The 20,567-nt window shown below is 41.3% G+C and overlaps 1 protein-coding gene across 1 annotated transcript; it reads right to left on the bottom strand.

Annotated features, from left to right (window-relative positions):
- Positions 1–3,585: 3,585 nt before the first annotated feature.
- Positions 3,586–20,268, bottom strand: LOC139473797 (E3 UFM1-protein ligase 1-like). The gene is made up of 17 exons (XM_071256557.1): positions 20,187–20,268; positions 19,448–19,593; positions 18,469–18,595; positions 17,603–17,717; positions 16,827–16,957; positions 16,042–16,100; positions 15,595–15,741; positions 15,190–15,365; positions 14,748–14,918; positions 13,971–14,097; positions 12,256–12,508; positions 11,246–11,412; positions 10,703–10,833; positions 9,562–9,642; positions 5,502–5,593; positions 4,644–4,855; positions 3,586–4,086 (listed from the first exon to the last, which is right to left on the bottom strand). Exons 1-17 carry the CDS (start codon positions 20,258–20,260, stop codon positions 3,926–3,928), a joined length of 2,370 nt encoding a protein of 789 aa, XP_071112658.1. The 5' UTR covers positions 20,261–20,268; the 3' UTR covers positions 3,586–3,925.
- Positions 20,269–20,567: the final 299 nt, after the last annotated feature.

A 20,567-nucleotide genomic window follows, 5' to 3' on the forward strand; every position in this document is an offset into this window, starting at 1 on the left:
TATACTCTCACACACACTCTGATCATAGTCTAGCTTTTCGTGGCCAGTAACATTTCGGGTCTTTATCGGTATTTTGATCGTTGACGAGACAAGACAATTGACGTCCCTGGTTTAGACCCAAATAACAGTGATAAGCAATTTTCATTTATTATTCATGTTGGAATAGTCATAGACATTTGATAATGTTTCAAGTTAACAGTCTGCCTCAAACATTTGAACTGCTTGCCTGAACCTGTCACTTGACATCATTTTCGGTTGATCTTAGTGCTAATGTGTGGACTTATACCATACTAGACCAAAAGAAACTTTACTTGAGTCCGTTTTTTCACTAGTGGCTAAAGACTAAGTTACTGGTCTTGCCTTGTTTAAAAATCTTGTGTGTGACAAGACTTGATGCATTAGGTGGACAAGAGTTGGAAAGATACCATCTACATCAGTAGAGATGTTTGGAGACTCAGGTCCAGTAAGTGTGCTTCATTTGCAACATCACTCCGTGACCTTTTGTTGCCGCTGTCAGTGTACAAAGGAACACTTGTTTTGAGATCCACGTGCTCAGCTGTTCTTGTAGCATTGTGGGGTATCATCTCTGTGGAGATGTTGTTAATTAGGTTAAAAAAAATATAATAGTCTTGGTTCTCAGGCACCGCCATCATTATCGTAAAGTTCGCCGCACAATTCATTATTATTTCCATTTTTAATAAAATATTAAAAAATCCTTAAATATTCCAAGTCCAACAGTTGTCAAATACTGTATTCCAGTATTTTACTCGTTAAGGAATTCATTTATGTGGGGAGGCCCTTTCCCAGGTTGATTGTACACAGTTGTTTATCTGATTACAAAACTGTTTATTTGGTTACATAACTGTTTATATGGTTACATACTAGTTTGAACCACAACAAAAAATTACACCGCCCACCAGCACTATATTTAAAAATAACATTGCCTGAGAACCAATTCTTAAATTTTTTTATGCCTTACTAGTGAAGTGCTGACGTTTCCAATTGGACGTGTGTCCTAAAGCATGTTAAGTATCCTGTTAAGTTATTCTTTATTTTTGTATCAATGTTTGTCTTCCTCGTGGAGTAGATGTAGAAAATAAAATTGTACAATTCGACCATTTGTTGATTTATACTCGGAAATGACAGTTGAGAGTGTGACGGGTTTGATGCTGCTGTGAGAAGTACAGTAAACTACAGTCATAATGAACACGAGGGGACCACTCATTTTAGTTTGTAATAACCATTGTTTGTTATACATACATACAGCATATATACAACAAATGGTCGGAACCAAAAAATAAGTTCATTATAGAAGTGTTAGTTACAAACGTAGTTATATCTCGGTGTGTCAGCTGAATGCTGGAGGAAAGCCTGATAATGACATTTGAATATACACGATATTGCCGCCCCACACCAGAACTAGGGTTCATGGATCCCTTGTGGGATCCAACAGTAAGATATGACACTGAAACAGTGCTGAAACCTCGTCACACCATACTTGAGTGAGCATGTTTAGTGCCACTTCGAGCAGAATTTCATGTTTGCTCAAAGGTCAACAAGTGGGTAAATGTTGTCCCTGCAAGTTTGCTTCACTGACAGGGTTAGGCAAAAAATAGTAATACAGTATTCGACGTAATAAGCGCCAAGGGCGCTCTCAAAATTAGGAGGGGGCTCTGATTAGACCGTAAATTTCGTGGTTTATGCTGACAGCCTGAAATGTTTATATACGACATATGTTTTTCCAGAATTTAATTGCCCATAATTAAGGTTGCTTATAAGTTAATAACACACGAGTGAGTGAGTATGGTTTTACGCCGCTTTTAGCAATATTCCAGCAATATCACGGCGGGGGACACCAGAAATGGGCTTCACACATTGTACCCATTTCGGGAATCGGTGTGATGAGCGAACGCTTTAACCACTAGGCTACCCGACCGCCCCTTTATAACACATGAGTGCGTATTATACACAAATAAATAAGTCTTGTGTACATTGATCAATAGGAAGTGGTGCTAATTGGGATTGTTCACTAGCCAACATATTAGCAAATATCGCTGTGGGCACTTATTAGTGCGGGGCGCTTATTAGGTCGAATACGGTAGTCTTGGTTCTGAGACACTGCCTGCATCATCATGAAGCCTGTTGCATGTTTCGCAAAAAAAATAAAAAATCTTTAAATATTCTGTGTCTGGAACACACGTCACTAACGGTGAACATATACAATACTTAAGAATGACATGATTTTGCCAAAATTATTGTAAACAAAATTTGATTACATACTTGCTTGAATCAGGGGAAAAAAACACTGCTCGCTCACACAATATTTTCAAAAGCATTTGCCTGAGAACTAGTTCATTTATTTTCTTTGATGATGTGGCAGTGTCTTGTGGCAGTTGGGCATGCTCACGCTATCATCCACAGGTCTGTGTGGTCCAGGCCCCCATGATATAGTGCAGCAATAGTCTGTTCCTGTCTGCAAGATATCCCATGATTCTTACTGTTGCTAATCACAGGACATGCTACCCAGCAATCTTGTCTCTAATCTGCTAGACTCATTCTCTGTCCATACGCATCAAAAGACATTAAAGTATTGTACTTGATGTTACCTTGCACCTGGCAAAAAGGGGATTAAAAACAAGGACTGGGCCCCCTTCCACCAAGCTATCTTAGCGCTAAGACTGCCGTAAGTCTATGTTAAAGTATGGGAGTTACGATCGTCTTAGCGCTACAATTGCTTTGTGGAACGGGGCCCTGGTCATCATGTCTGAATGGTGAATCCTTGTTAAACTGTAGCATGGTATATCTCTGACCTTACTCACTTAAAAAACTCAAAACCCAGATCCATTGAAAGAACACATTAAAATTGTTTTAAAAAAGTTTTATTATTTGACAATATTTATTACATACATTTCATGTACTTGATAAGCAGGATCGTCTGTACAAAAAATAAAATAATGCCACTTGGCAGATACTTAACCAACCACCAAATCTTAAACATAACACAGGAATAATCTTGACTGGACCTCCCACAACACGGGGCCCATTAAGGCGGCCATCTTTACCGTGGTTACAGAATACTGAGAGACACGCAGCCCTCAAGTTCAAGATATAATATTCTAAGGAAGCAGTTGAAAAGTGTGATGTCAGATAAAACACTTAATTCCTGAACTTTTGAGACACAGCATCACTCTCACTCACTGACTCACTCACGCACATGCATGCACACACAAATGTTGACACGCTGAAAGAGAAAAAAGCCCTGGGTGCTGTTGTACGAAGCGATCTTAGTAACTCCGATGCCTTAACATAGACTTAACCATGTTTCTGAACTGGCACAATCTGTCATGTATTGTTTAACTATGACAGTATCGCCATTAAATTGTAAAATATGACAGAAGCACTGAGATATTTACTTCGATAGATGGAAAAACTGTTAACCCCATTACCAAACATAAGGAATTGAGATTTTATCTGACACCAGTTGAACTGCTCCCTTATTCTAGATACTTCATGGTCCTCACTGATCAGGATACCTGAAATCTGGTTCCTGACAATCTCAGACTGTTGTATACCATGGATACAATCAAATCGAGACACAAATTAGGTGAGAGTAATTTTCTTGACAATCACCAGGCATACATACACCTTATTATTGATTTTAATGGTGTTTGTGCAGGATGTATTTATAGATCATTTTATTGTTACTGAATGAACAGAAAATGTTTTCAAACTAATATGCCTTGTTACCATGGTAACTGGATAACAGGGTCTCACTGAATATCACGGTAAATCAACCTTCATTTCTGAAACATAAACTGTCCACAGACTCGACGAATGAATTCCCTTCGTGGTGATGCGACTTCATTGAGACATGTCTGTACAACCACTCATAGCTGTAGGTGCTCCAGAGTCACACAACCTGGAATTATTTGTCTTCCTCTTCTTTGGGTGAATTTCTTTTGGCTGTGAGGGCTATTTCCTTCACCTGGGGCAAGAGTGGCTTGATCTCCTCCATGACAGCAGCAACAGCATCAGCGTCTGCAGCAGCAGCATCGGCCTGGAGTTTAGCCTGTCTCACCACAAGTTCTGGGGAAATGCAAAGTTTATATACGTCTTGTGTTATTCAAAGTAAGTCATCACAACATATTTACCCTTACACATCACCTTGATTTTGATGTTAAACAGAGTTGTGGATCAGGAATTTGTTGTAGCATTTGTACTGAGTGGAGGCATGGGAGGTCAGTTAGCTGCTATAAGTACATTGTGTGCCTGCCCTGTGTGAGCGATTTGGGTTTAACGTTTCTTTGAACTATATTCCAGTTATATCACAGTTATATGTGGGAAGAAAGCCCATGGTCATAGATTTCTGGCGTGCCCAAGGGATGCAACTCTGCTAGCAACTTGTGGCGCCTTAAACGACTGTCACCTGTGTCCCCCGCTTGTCCTGGTACATCTTTGGTATGCCAACACAAATATTTTTGGACACATTTGGTTTTTGGGGACATCCAATAAAACCTCATACAAAACTATCCCAAAACTATGTTTGGTATTTTTGGGGGACTACCTTCTGGAACAAAGTATTCATATAAAAATTCCCAAACTATCAGATCCTGGATCTGCCAAGGGACACAACTCCGTCTTACCTTGAAGAGTGACTAGTGTTTTGTGTTGTTCCTTGTCCATGTGGACTTCGAGGTACTCGATTATCTGCGGCACAACGCGTCCCGGTGCATGGACCATCATCTGCGTGTATGTCTGGAAAAGTATGACTGCGGCGAGATGGAGCGCCATGGCTGGGTCACTCTCTTCCTTCACGCTCTCCACAAGAGACTGACGATGATTGAACACAATTTGTCTGAAATAAGTAAAATCATTCATGTTTAGATTTTTAATTGGTTCATTTAGGTTTTCTTGACCTTGAAATATATAATGTAAAACGTGAAATTAATGCGTCTCCAAAAGAATGCGACCGCTGGCCCCTAGCCAAAAATGCGACTCAATATGAATGCGACACCCCCTCCTCTCAAGCATCAGTGGATTTATATCTAAACAAAATGTCCTCTGTCAGGTTTACAGGAGAATCCTCACCTTAATCCAACCTTACATTAATCCAATCACACATCAAATAGCACCGCTTATTAGCGCTGAGTAGAGTACTTCAGCTAAAACAATACATGCGCGCTGGCTCGTGTCGGTCTTTGATGCAGTCGCAAAGAGCAAAGACACTGTGTTGGGTGGCGTCTGTCTGGACTTGCAGGTGTGATCAGTGATGACATGAGTGAATAGAACTCTTGTCTTGACCCAAGCAGTGACAATTCACAGGATGTAATTAGTGTTTGAATGACATTGTTTATATACGTGTAACATAGTTGTTTGTTTTCAGCGTATGTTTAAGTTGGTATTTCTGCTTGCGTTAATATCAAGATTTACAGTATATCATTAGGTTATAGACAGCAAGCACCTGCCTGCTTCCCTCCACACCCTCCACACCCTCTCCCTACCTCTCCTTCCTCTTGTCTGGTTTCTTCAGCAGCAATCCCAGGTGTGCTGATCCACACACAACATCCAGGTAGTTGAAGAAGTCATCCAAGTTCTAAAACACACAAATGCACACCATGTAAGGCAATCCACAGTAGTTTCTGTGTGTCTCATCTCCATTCCTTATACTTACAGCATATCAAATGTCAAAATGCAGAATAAAATAACATGTCCAATATGGCCGCCCTGGCAGCCATGTAAAAAAGCACATCACCATTCTGTGAGCATTTACACAGCTTTCCTCTTCATCATGTTGACAGGTTTCAGGAGGAGCTATAGAAAATGGAGTAACACAAGAAAAACGGTTGACGTGAAGGTGAAAGGTCGTAGCTCAATCAAAAATCAAAACATGTCAGAAAACATCTACTATGTTATTGTTTATACAACATACCTGCTGTATTTTAAATCATTTGGGCAAACATTGCATTTTCAATATGGCTGCCCTGCCAAACATGTGTGCCTTTGAAAGACAGAATTAGATATATCGTCGGATCATAGGTTTTCAGACATCATACGTTTTCGGACTACTCACGCCAAAACGGGTGTAGCATCACACAGACATTGTAAATACTCACATGATGGCTTAAGAAAGTTGTCTCTTATTTATAAATGAATGATTAAGGCTGATTGTCCGATTAGAAAGTTCACCTGATAGACCTTTTATAGAGTCATCTGATGTTCAGGCAGAGAGGTATGATATCGGAGTGGAAGATCTGATGTCAATGACATTGTTCCCTACCTTCCCTGTCTGATGTCAATGACATTGTTCCCTACCTTCCCTGTCTGATGTCAATGACATTGTTCCCTACCTTCCCTGTCTGATGTCAATGACATTGTTCCCTGCCTTCCCTGTCTGATGTCAATGACATTGTTCCCTGCCTTCCCTGCCTGACGCAGTGAGATTGTTCCCTACCTTCCCTGTCTGATGTCAATGACATTGTTCCCTGCCTTCCCTGTCTGATGTCAATGACATTGTTCCCTGCCGTCCCTGTCTGATGTCAATGACATTGTTCCCTGCCTTCCCTGTCTGATGTCAATGACATTGTTCCCTACCTTCCCTGTCTGATGTCAATGACATTGTTCCCTACCTTCCCTGTCTGATGTCAACGACATTGTTCCCTACCTTCCCTGTCTGATGTCAATGACATTGTTCCCTACCTTCCCTGCCTGATGTCAATGACATTGTTCCCTACCTTCCCTGTCTGATGTCAATGACATTGTTCCCTACCTTCCCTGTCTGATGTCAATGACATTGTTCCCTACCTTCCCTGCCTGATATCAATGAGATTGTTCCCTACCTTCCCTGTCTGATGTCAGTGAGATTGTTGCCTACCTTCCCTGCCTGACGTCAATGAGATTGTTCCCAGCCTTCCCTGTCTGATGTCAATGAGATTGTTCCTTACCTTTCCTGTCTGATGTCAATGAGATTGTTCCCAGCCTTCCCTGTCTGATGTCAATTACATTGTTCCTTACCTTCCCTGTCTGATGTCAATGAGATTGTTCCCTACCTTCCCTGTCTGATGTCAATGAGATTGTTCCCTACCTTCCCTGTCTGATGTCAATGAGATTGTTCCCTACCTTCCCTGTCTGATGTCAATGACATTGTTCCCTACCTTCCCTGTCTGATGTCAATGACACTGTTCCCTACCTTCCCTGTCTGATGTCAATAAGATCGTTCCCTACCTTCCCTGTCTGATGTCAATGACATTGTTCCCTACCTTCCCTGTCTGATGTCAATGAGATTGTTCCCTGCCTTCCCTGTCTGATGTCAATGAGATTGTTCCTACCTTCCCTGTCTGATGTCAATGAGATCATTCCCTGACTTCCCAGTCTGATGTCAATGACATTGTTCCCTACCTTCCCTGTCTGATGTCAATAAGATCGTTCCCTACCTTCCCTGTCTGATGTCAATGACATTGTTCCCTACCTTCCCTGTCTGATGTCAATGACATTGTTCCCTACCTTCCCTGTCTGATGTCAATGACATTGTTCCCAGCCTTCCCTGTCTGATGTCAATGAGATTGTTCCCTACCTTCCCTGTCTGATGTCAATGAGATTGTTCCCTACCTTCCCTGTCTGATGTCAATGACATTGTTCCCTACCTTCCCTGTCTGATGTCAATGACATTGTTCCCTACCTTCCCTGTCTGATGTCAATAAGATCGTTCCCTACCTTCCCTGTCTGATGTCAATGACATTGTTCCCTACCTTCCCTGTCTGATGTCAATGAGATTGTTCCCTGCCTTCCCTGTCTGATGTCAATGAGATTGTTCCTACCTTCCCTGTCTGATGTCAATGAGATCGTTCCCTGACTTCCCAGTCTGATGTCAATGACATTGTTCCCTACCTTCCCTGTCTGATGTCAATAAGATCGTTCCTACCTTCCCTGTCTGATGTCAATGACATTGTTCCCTGCCTTCCCTGTCTGATGTCAATGAGATTGTTCCCTGCCTTCCCTGTCTGATGTCAATGACATTGTTCCCTACCTTCCCTGTCTGATGTCAGTGACATTGTTCCCTACCTTCCCTGCCTGATGTCAATGACATTGTTCCCTACCTTCCCTGCCTGATGTCAATGACATTGTTCCCTACCTTCCCTGTCTGATGTCAATGACATTGTTCCCTACCTTCCCTGTCTGATGTCAATGACATTGTTCCCTACCTTCCCTGCCTGATATCAATGAGATTGTTCCCTACCTTCCCTGTCTGATGTCAGTGAGATTGTTGCCTACCTTCCCTGCCTGACGTCAATGAGATTGTTCCCAGCCTTCCCTGTCTGATGTCAATGAGATTGTTCCTTACCTTCCCTGTCTGATGTCAATGAGATTGTTCCCAGCCTTCCCTGTCTGATGTCAATTACATTGTTCCTTACCTTCCCTGTCTGATGTCAATGAGATTGTTCCCTACCTTCCCTGTCTGATGTCAATGAGATTGTTCCCTGCCTTCCCTGTCTGATGTCAATGAGATTGTTCCCTACCTTCCCTGTCTGATGTCAATGAGATTGTTCCCTACCTTCCCTGTCTGATGTCAATGACATTGTTCCCTACCTTCCCTGTCTGATGTCAATGACACTGTTCCCTACCTTCCCTGTCTGATGTCAATAAGATCGTTCCCTACCTTCCCTGTCTGATGTCAATGACATTGTTCCCTACCTTCCCTGTCTGATGTCAATGAGATTGTTCCCTGCCTTCCCTGTCTGATGTCAATGAGATTTTTCCTACCTTCCCTGTCTGATGTCAATGAGATCATTCCCTGACTTCCCAGTCTGATGTCAATGACATTGTTCCCTACCTTCCCTGTCTGATGTCAATAAGATCGTTCCCTACCTTCCCTGTCTGATGTCAATGACATAGTTCCCTACCTTCCCTGTCTGATGTCAATGACATTGTTCCCTACCTTCCCTGTCTGATGTCAATGACATTGTTCCCAGCCTTCCCTGTCTGATGTCAATGAGATTGTTCCCTACCTTCCCTGTCTGATGTCAATGAGATTGTTCCCTACCTTCCCTGTCTGATGTCAATGACATTGTTCCCTACCTTCCCTGTCTGATGTCAATGACATTGTTCCCTACCTTCCCTGTCTGATGTCAATAAGATCATTCCCTACCTTCCCTGTCTGATGTCAATGACATTGTTCCCTACCTTCCCTGTCTGATGTCAATGAGATTGTTCCCTGCCTTCCCTGTCTGATGTCAATGAGATTGTTCCTACCTTCCCTGTCTGATGTCAATGAGATCGTTCCCTGACTTCCCAGTCTGATGTCAATGACATTGTTCCCTACCTTCCCTGTCTGATGTCAATAAGATCGTTCCCTACCTTCCCTGTCTGATGTCAATGACATTGTTCCCTGCCTTCCCTGTCTGATGTCAATGAGATTGTTCCCTGCCTTCCCTGTCTGATGTCAATGACATTGTTCCCTACCTTCCCTGTCTGATGTCAGTGACATTGTTCCCTACCTTCCCTGCCTGATGTCAAAGACAATGCTCCCTACCTTTCCTGTCTGATGTCAATGACATTGCTCCCTACCTTCCCTGTGACGGACATATGCAACTTGGTCATCATCGTCTGTTCCGCTGCAGGGAGACTGCTGATTATCTTCAGCCTGGCCTGTGATGAATAGAAAGACACCATGTAGAGACATGAGACCGGCTGTAACTACTCTCTCATGACAATACCCTTGTGGAGTAACAACCGATCAAACTATATATTCCATGACCTGATGGCAATACCTGGATAAAATACCAACAGGCACTATTGCCATGCTACACAAGGACTTATCAAGACAAGCCCAGAAAATGTATAAATTTCCAATTCATGTTAAAAATACAGCTAAAGCCTAGTAGAGGGGAATAGTATTTTACTTACAACAGGCCCAGTACAGAGGAAGAGACCTAGTTATATCTTTTTGCATTGTTCAATTAAAAAAGGACCTAAAACTCGCAATTATAAGAAAACTAAAATCTCAATGTACCTGCAAAGGGCACTGAGATTTGAACTCTAGATAGAGCCCTGCTACATTATGGCTGGTATCTATTGCCTTAATCAAATGCAAGAAATGCAGGTAAGCTTTTACACAGGCACCTACTGGTATTCTAACCTGGCCCCCACTGAAGAGTTTATCTTGAGTCAAATGATGGTCATGTCTACACCATCTGCAACAACCTACTCTACCAGTACATATCTCCACTCTGTTAGGATAAGGGGCGGTCGGGTAGCCTAGTGGTTAAAACATTCGCTCGTCACGCCGAAGACCCGGGTTCGATTCCCAACATGGGTACAATGTGTGAAGCCCATTTCTGGTGTCCCCTGCAGTGATATTGCTGGAATATTGCTAAAAGCGGCGTAAAACCAGACTCACTCACTCACTCTGTTAGGATAAATACCCTGGACCCATTGGATGCCATAGCTTGGTTATGAGCTTGATTCAAACAACAACAACACACACTAAAGTATAAATACTCTCACAAGCTTAGCTTAGTACATTCCGTCATGTTTGTTTTTTATATTTTCTTAGTTCCCTTAATTTCTTATACTTTTTTTTACAGTCTTGTATTTCTGATAGAGTACACTTTGTCAGCTAAACTTGGAATTTTATGGCAAACAACTCGATGTTTTGAAGACATTTTTCAAATACTGCTACAAAGTTCAAAGAGCAATGGCTGCCTACCTCTGCTGTTAGGCCCTCATCATCCAGGACTGACATGAGGCTGTCGGTAGCGACTGCATTCAACACGGTGTTGGTGATGTCGGTACACACGGTGTTCAGCAGATACTTGACAAGCTGTGTGTTGGCATCACCTGAACAAACAACATGAAGGCTTGTGAAATGATATGATGTTCCATCGTAGATCTTGGTCCTCATCTTTACCTGGCATAAATCCTGTGTGAACCCATCACAAATATTACAAGGACTATTATACAAACAGGAGTAAAGGACTCTCCATATTCTCATGAAGGGGTGTTGGTGGGGTGGTCTTGATTTTTTTTAATAATTTCTCAAAGAAAAAAAGGGAAAAATCTTTTTGTCTCAGGTCTCACAAACAAATAAAACTGTTCACTACACATACTAGTTGTCCTCAGAACAATGTCATCGTATGTCTTGAATCAGTCCATACATCCCAGCCTCCCCCCCCCCCCCCCCCCCCCACTGCCCAAGTCTAAAAATGGTTTGACCCTTTGCACCAGCAAACATCAACAAAGCAGATCTCACCATGAAAATGTTTCAGCCCCTTCTCAAACAGCTTAGCGTTGGTCCACAGCCCTGATACTTTCTCTTGCAATTCTCCATGGGTCTTCTTTCTGTCTGAGCCTGTCGCAGTGCCAGACGTTTCGAGGAATATAGACTTTGCCACTTCCTGGAACTGTCTTGTCAGGGGTCTGGACAGAGAAGTCATTTGGAATGTGGACATAGTATACACACCTGAACACTGGTCAGACATATTATAACCACAGCCTATAATGGGGCCTCAGTGAAACCACACTACACTAGATGGTCACCAAGACTGTTGTTTTACACCGCACTCAGCAATATTCTAGCTATATGACGACTTGGCTATGTGTAAACAGAGTCTGGACCAGACAATCCGGTGACTGATATAATGAGCAATGAGTACGGCCATCAGGGTATGATGATACAAATGAACCAAGTCACTCATCAACACTGATCCTTACCACCAGATCCATTAAGATCATAGGCAAGGCAAATCAACCTAATGATCAGCAGATCCTGAAATGGCAAAGGGATGCAACTCTGCACAGTGAATTGAAGTGTCTTAGACCACATTAATTAAGTATCACCATTGGCCACAACCACCTAGTTCACAGCTCATTCCAGACAAGTAACTTACATAAATAAGTACAATTTGTGAAAAAACATCTGTCCAGAAAAATACCAAAAGACGCTAAAAGATGTTACTTGCTACCCTGCCTGGTGCTCGGCATTAAGGGGACGAAACAAGGACTGGTCTACTCGGATTCTGCATACTATGTCTGAATACAGAATCCATGGAAAACTGTGGCATGGTATTCAGTGGGCTAGCACTCCAAAGTCAGCATTCAAAGTCAGAGCCACTACAAGCAGCTACACATTCAAGAAGGCACATCGCTACGTAACTGAAATAATCTTGGAAATGAATTACCATGCAGGCCTTTGCTGAATTGATCATACTATATTTAATGTGGTAATGACTAGCTGCTGTAACTAGGCTACCAAACACCCACCTGTACAGTTTGCCGGCTATTTCACTGATCAGGTCTTCTGGACAGTCCTGGAGCTTATCCTGTTTACGTATGACATCTGATATTTCATCGATGGCCATAAATGTCACCTCCCCAGGTTTTGTGCGTGTGTTGGACTGAGCGGTGTCATCATCCGAATCGTCTTCCTGATCGCCACGACCTGTTCGATACTTTTTCTTTGTTGCTTTCATCTTTGCCTCACGACCCTGGGTTCCCCCTCCACTCTTTGTGCTGGCTGCAATTCAACGTAGAGACTTGTAGAGACTTGTTGAGGTGGTTGGTTGGTTGGTTTGTTGTTTAACGCCACACTCAGCAATATTCCAGCTATATGACGGCGGTCTGTAAATAATCGAGTCTGGACCAGACAATCCAGTGATTGATATCATGAGTATCGATCCACGCAATTGGGATCAATGACATGCGTCAACCAAGTCAGGGAGCCTGACCACCCGATCCCGTTAGTCGCCTTTTACGACAAGCATAGTCACCTTTTACGGCAAGCATGGGTTACTGAAGACCTATTCCACCCCGGAATCTTCACGGGGCTTGTTGAGGTGGACTTATACACCTGTCAACCAGGATGCAGAGTTCCTTTACATCTCACATTGGGACAGGTCATTCATGGTAGAGGGGTCAGAGGTTCTTGATGCACTCATGTACTGAAATCAATTACCCTCCCCTAATGCTTCTCATATTTCTGGATGACCCTCCCCATGTCCTTGCACAGTTTTCTCATGACCCTAACCGGAAAAAATGGCGGCCTGGAAATAACTGAGCTGGCCAGGGAATCAGCAACTGAAAACAAGCAATGACTGCTATTGCTCTGAAAGCTTCAAAATATAATAATGAAAACCCACATGTATGTTTTTTCCATACTATCAATTTTAGCACATCCTGACCCTCTAACTTAGTGGCACTGCATAAAGGTGAGCCTCAGTACCTTTAGTACCATGGCTTCCATGAGTGACAGATTGTAAACAGGTGAAATCCTAATGACTATTCCTGCCATTCATGATTGATCATAACATATGTAATGAATCTGCATTAATACTCATCTATCATTTTCATAGATTTTGTTTTGTTTCAAAATCCTCTTCCTGGAATCAGCTACTGTGAAACAGTGTTCCTCTGCTTTGCAGCAAGGACAGGCTGTTAAATAGTAACAATCTAATAATTGAGAATAACAACGAAACGTCACTAGTCCTGACCCTGTTGATACGGACGTCCCACCTTTGGGAGATAACTGCTGTAGAACGTACATGTATGACAAGAGAATCTACACCAAGTGTCTTCCTATCAAACATAATGTCTCACATAAAGCCTCACTCTGAAGCTTGCTGAGAAGTCTTAAACTTTTATTGACAAGCGTTGATATGGTCGACATCAAAAGACATGATGGGGAGATTCTATCTATCATCCAAAATCATTCCTCTAACTTTTTCAGTAATAACAAGAGTCTTGTGTGCAAAAAGTAGAGATAGCAAAGATCTGCAAAGCATTGTGATGCAATTCATTGTGACTAAATCTCCCATGGAAGCCAGTTGTTGATGAAAAAAGTGAAATACTCTTGACTTGACTTGACTTCACTACATATTATAGAAATACAGAACAAGACTTAGTGGTTAGTGTCACATAAGCATGGAACAAAAAACAGCTTTTGCTAGAGTGAAAATGTGAACAATTTGGTCAATACTAACAGGCTGCCTTTTTCCTTCTCTGGTCACGTTTGTCTTCACGAGCCGAGCTGCCATCGTCCAGACCCGCGATCTTACTCCCCTTCTTGTCTCCCTCGGGATTCAGGAACACTGGGTTGGACTTGGCCTCCTGGGCACAAACAGCAGACATGGCAAATCGGGAAACTATTTTCAAAATACAAGTTCGAAATCCCGAAGAGCAGATCCAGTAATGTCATAAAAATAACATGCTGTGTTTTTTCAATGTTCTTTTCCAAGTCATGATATTTGTATTCCTGTTAAAACTTTTGTCAGCCATCCATAGAAAGTTACAAAAGGTGAACACTGGGTGATATTTGACAGACCCAATCAAAATGAAGGCTACATGGATTTGGTTTAGCCAATCAGATATCTGCTTTCTAAAACAATTTGTCACTGTCAAACTGGTTGTTTTGGACAGTGCTTGAGCGGCATTTGTACTTATGTTTAGCTGGTGAGAAACAGATGTCCTAATATCATTGATTGAAAAATGCAATTGACAAGACAGGATGTATAGTATCAGTGTGGCTCTTATTTATCTTCATTCAGAACTACTTGTCTAGGTTTGTTTTTGATATAGAAAAGTCTGATGTTCGGAATGTATCGTCCCTCAAGAATTTAGAAGCCTCGACACTGATTGGCTGAGTAGAAAATTCTCCCGACGAGACCTCATATATGACTTTGATGTGGACCGGTATTAAATCAGTGTAAAAGATATGATTTCAAGTCAACCAATTTCATAAGTATAAGAAACAAACTCACCTTTCTCGCTTTTGAGGTCATGAGTGCTGAAAATGGCTTGCTACATTCAGATATGAGAGACTCGCTTGCCACAATGCTGTCACAGCACACGATCACGCCCTGACGGCCTCGGAGATAATTGGTCAGCAGTTGTCCTGCATCCTTCACACTGAATATGGACGGCATCACAGTCTGAAAACAAACACACAGTAAACAGTATTCAAAAATGCCAAATTTAAAACTCTCGTGGATCCTTCATAACTATAAGACTTCAGATGCCCATTTAGTAGGCTGTCTTAAGCACGGGATACTGGGGAGTTGTTCTTTATAAGACTTCAGATGCCCATTTAGTAGGCTGTCTTAAGCACAGGACACTGGGCAGTTGTTCTTTATAAGACTTCAGATGCCATTTAGTAGGCTATTATAAGCACGGAACACTGGGCAGTTGTTCTTCGTCACTCACCATAATGTCCACCCATCCTCCTGTAGAGAGGGCTTCTTCGGCTGTAGCCTCAATCTGGTCCTGAATTCCTTTCCCAGCGCAACAGGTCTTCAGGTATGTGATTGGCTCATCCTTGAAACGCTTCTTGATGAAGCTCTTCACGTCCGATATCCCCAGTCTCGACAGCGAGTCATACTCTGTACAGTGGAGCTTACATTAAATACACACCAAAATAACATGTAGATTTGTCCTCGGTGCCTGTATATACATGGCTTAAGAATCAACAGCTGTTGAAAATTAATTCATGAGAACTAACTTGCTCCTCTATGTTTGGATGCTGTTTAAAGTGTAGGCTTTTATAAATTTCTTATAAAACTTTGAATGGCAAAACCAGAAATCTTTAACAAAACTGCTCTACATACATACCTAGATATCCATTCTGCTTGTAGAAAGCATCAACCCACTCGTTTTGAGACTGTGTATAGATATCTGGAATGTACGTTGCCTTCTCGTTCCTTCCTCCCGATACCGAACCCGCTAGACGTCCCATCTTGATCAGTTTTTCTAGAATGGCTAGAGAGAACAAAGTAATCAAGTGTAAACGTGAGAATAATAAAAATAATTTGAGTAAACTTGCTTCAATTAATTGTTAATTAATGTTATTCATAATGACTTCATAACTCTTGTACATACCATTGGAAGATAGCACCGGTATGATGCAACCCATTTAACACAGTATAAGATCATGAAGAAGTTACTTGACTTCGAATAAACTAAACCCTGTTAATCCAGACGGTAGTGTTCCGGATCAAAGAATCCTGGTAGTGGAATAACTTTGTACACATGTAGTTGTGAGTTCCTGTAGATACTTACTGTGAAAGAGTCTCTCCTTGCAGGCATGCTGAGTCATGACGGACAGCACGGGCGTCGGCCTGCAACAAATGTCCAGATCAACACATGGTACAGGGCTGAATGTGATTTCACACAGGTTTTTCTTTAAGCAACGTACAAGATATCAAGGCTAGCGCCACAGTGAATGACGTGAGTGAGTATGAGTTTACGCCGCTTTTAGCAATACGGGGGACACCGGAAATGGGACTCAAACATTGTACCCATGTAGGGAATTGAACCCAGGTCTTCAGCGGGACGAGAATGCTTTAACCATTAGGCTTCCCCACCGTGACTGGGCTTTAGACATGTATGGAAGCCATAGTCTTTGGTGCATGCACACTCTCGGGCAACACAATCTGGAACAACTTGACCCTTATTTCTGCCAGTACAATGAAAGAAGGGGCAACACTCTAAATTACAAATACTTATAACCTACTTCATAGATAAATGACACACTCCAAGTTCGGAGATGGATCAGAAGCCCTGTTTAGTGGGCACACTTATATACCACAGGGAGCCCATAAACATCCACTAGGTGTGCCCTGGGGCACATTTGAAAAAACAACATGTCTATTGCTGTACCAAAAAAGGTGAATTGGTTAAAGTGTCGTTCCTTTGATTGTGCTATGTTAATGACAGAATAATTTTGTTTACTGTTGCAGATTAAACTACAATGCTTTACAAGTAGCTATTCTTAGCACACATTACACAGTATTGATAAACAATATGTCTGTCTGATTGTGACATGACAGTGAAGGCACACCTACTTTGTGACGGCACTGAGTGAGCCTCGGATTCTCGCCTTCATCCTTGTCACAAATGCATGGGTGAAGATGACATCACGGTCGTAGCTGTCGAGTTGACCTTTGATGATAGAACCAAGTCTTTCACGAATTACCTGCAATAAAAATATATATTTAAGATCAAGCGCAATATTGTGTGTCATAAGCGACATAAAGATATTTCTACAAATTAACATGATTAATGAACTGAAATTAAGTGACTCAAGAGACTGACAAACAATATCAGGTCAGGTGTTAAGTAGAAACCGGATACCTCTAGAAGTGCACACACAAAAAGTTAAAAATATAAATAAAGGACCGATACACTGTCTGAAAATAAGGTGGGTACAATGTGTGAAGCCCATTTCTGGTGTCTCCCGCTGTGATATTGCTGGAATATTGCTAAAAGCAGCGTAAAACCATACTCACTCACTCACTCACTCACTCACTGAAAATAAGGGGTGAACATACCCTTCCCCCATCCCCTTGCCACTACCCCCTCTGGATCTGGAATGTTACAGCCTTATTAATGCAGATTGAAAATAAAAATAAATGAAGCCTTGCCATGGTAACCAGTGGTCAATAGTGTGAGAACCAATCCATGCCACGATGACACAATGACGAGAGCTAGCCATGCCTTGCATACAACACTGTTTCCAAATACCATCCATATTTAGCCACCAGTTTGACAATCACATCCATATGATTCAAGTGTTACCACCTATCCACATAATGTGACCAAATTGTTTCTAAACACATACCTCAGTGAGAAAGTCTGCTGGCAGGTCGTATGTCTTGGTCAGTTCCGCAATGGTCACTTGACCTTGTTCGGTAAGTTTGTCGTTCACCTCCTCAGCCAGGCGGTCTTTGTAGGTGCTAGATAATACAACATCAGCCACAAAAAATTAATCATAAGATTGTCATCCATACTTTTTTTAATCTGAGAGGGTAAGCATTATTCAACTGTTTATTATTTCAACTGTGGATGATTCAAGAGATGCATGAATGTTGGACACAATACTGGACACATCGCTGGACATGGTGTATTTTATCAAGGAAGGAACTGAGGAAACACACATAGCTGTCTTCTTCATCTGTAGGTATGTGGGAGGTTTTTGGTACTGATAGTAAAGTGGATATGGGTAAAAATCTCATAATCAATTTATTATGGGCTACCCTTGGGCACGCCAGATATCTATGATTGTGGGTTTGAATCCCAGTTCGACCCGATTATGTTTCTAGGTTTGTCAGCACCATACCCGTGCTTGTGGGTTTCACCGAAGTGGTAAACGTCTGAGGCCTGCATCACTTCGGGCTTTCCTCCCACATTAAGCTGACACGCCGTGATATAACTGTAATACTGTTAGAAGCGGTGTTAAACCCAACTCACTCACTCACTCACTATTATGGGCTAATCACATGTTTACATATTTTCTGACTACACTGCTATGAATTATATGGAATACACCATGTACAAGATCCTGGCACCAAAACAAATCTTTCAAAACTATTTTGTTTCTATTTTCATTTTTTTAATATTGATGCATTTTATAAACCCAATTAACATGATCAATACAAAATAAAAGACCTATGTATTCAACATCTGCGAATGCCTGTTAAGACTTACACATCAATAAGCTGTCCCAGCACAAGGCTGATCTTCCTGTCATGGCCGACGATGGTGTTCACCTTGGCCTGGATGTGGTTGAGATCAACATTGAGAATCTGCTGCAGTTCAACCAAGTTGATACGACCTGAATACAACACAGAGGTCAGATAAAACACTCAACAGCCACTTGCATGTAGAATACAAATAGAGCAATCCAGATGTAGCGCTCATAGATTAATGACTGAAGTCGGCACACACATAAATATACCTAGACATATTGGTCATGGCCTGATGACTATAAATTGATGGCAAGTCAATATACCAACAGTTAACATCGATGCCATGCAACACTATTGTCATGTTTCGTAGACATGTTAAACTTTGTTGGTCCTCATGTTGAAAAATGCACGGAAACATATGTAGTAAGATGGGAAAGAACCCATCAACAGTGATGTCAAAACTATTTTGTGATCAATCTATTGCAATACAACTAAAATAAGTCTTTGCATGGCATGAAACTAAAATAGTTACCTATATTACGGCAGTATCACAATACTGTTTTTAACTATTACACTACAACATTGTATTGCAATCACACACACACGCCATAACTCAAGTTATGTTAGTAGTGTTTTAGTCTTTTATTATTGATTTTAAGAGGACACTTACTTTACATGCTCAGAACAGCTATCTACATGATCTAGTTTCGTCAATGATACTATTGTACTTATAGTTTGTTCTATATTCTTGTTATGAATGAATTATTTAAGTTTTAAAATTGGTTCAGGAGGAGGGTATAGCCTTGTGGTTACATTCTTCAGTTGTCATGCCAAAGGCCTGAGTTCTATTGCCCAGGTTGGTACAATGTGTGAAGACCATTTCTGGTGGCCAAAGCTGTGATGTTACTGGAATATTGATAAAAGCAGCGTAAAACCCAACTCACTCAATCATTCACAATAAACATTCCTAGCCAGGATGTAGATAATATACTTTGTACCTCCATGAACATAGAGTTCGTCTCGGATCTCCTTCGCCAGCTCCTGGTGGGTGAGATACTCCTTGCCATCTGTTGTGTAGATCACGTCGATCAGTTTCAGCTCAATCAGCTTTGTCACTAGCTCTACAATGTTCCTCTCAGACAATCTAAAAGAGTAGCAACCAATTGAGTTGGTGAGCATATATATTCTTCAGAATTTTCAAAAAAGGTTGACACGTAGCCCCAAGTATTGACATAGGACAACTAATGTTAAACTATGACAGTACAATCATTTATCTTCTTAAAATAGTGGATAAAAGAAATAAATTTTGTATATCAGACTCAGATTAATCCCTTTAATTATCTGTGAAGATAAACATATACATCATTTGAAGCAAAAGAAAAAACGAAACATAATTTTTAAATACCACGCAATGTTAAAAAATAAAAGTACACTTCCTCATTTTCAGTTGCATGGCAGATCCCCATTGATCCCCGACTGATAGCAAACCTGTTGGAGTCATTATTGACTTGTTATAACGACACAGGTAATTTTAATATTACCATTACAACTTAGAACTGAATATTGTACATCCGACGATAATTAATTGCAGCTGCTTGCGACACCGGTGAAACTCAGTTCTTACCAAGGTGTGACATATTGCACAACAAATCGACAAAGACAGAAACACAACAATTAGGGTGGATATTAAAATTGAGATGTCCATCTAAACATGACAATTTGATAAAAAATAGTTACTTTTGTTTTGTCGTACTAAGCTGGACACGCTGAAAATCAGCTGCCAGACGTTTCACTTCTTCCCAGTCGGCCATGTTGGCAAGTGCACTGAAGAGTATGCAAAGGGAGATAACTCCAATGTTTTATAGCAGCCGACTTTTCTTGGGGTGATACCACGATGCGTGCATGAAATGCAAGATACAATATTGATACCACAAAAAGAAAATATGATAATACCATTTAAAATATTTGTAACAGAACATGTACAGTATCTATTCCACTCCACCTGTTTTACAGGATTTTCCTTTAATGAATGATAGCGCTGTTAACGAAACGCCAGTAAAATCTAAATTGTGGTATTTAAAAGTAAATAAATAAAGCATCACCTCATGATTTTGTTTG

Source organism: Haliotis cracherodii, unplaced genomic scaffold (genome assembly GCF_022045235.1).
Source record: "Haliotis cracherodii isolate W230 unplaced genomic scaffold, xgHalCrac1.p SCAF_3, whole genome shotgun sequence".
NCBI classification, from domain to species: domain Eukaryota; kingdom Metazoa; phylum Mollusca; class Gastropoda; order Lepetellida; family Haliotidae; genus Haliotis; species Haliotis cracherodii.

Excerpts from the sequence above, each read along its gene's own strand:
- LOC139473797 (XM_071256557.1), bottom strand. The coding sequence starts at position 20,260 with ATGGCCGACTGGGAAGAAGTGAAACGTCTGGCAGCTGATTTTCAGCGT. Across the intron at positions 15,742-16,041 it reads CAAGGAGAGACTCTTTCACA|CCATTCTAGAAAAACTGATC; the intron begins GTAAGTATCTAC and ends TGTTCTCTCTAG. Across the intron at positions 14,919-15,189 it reads GAGGATGGGTGGACATTATG|ACTGTGATGCCGTCCATATT; the intron begins GTGAGTGACGAA and ends GTTTGTTTTCAG.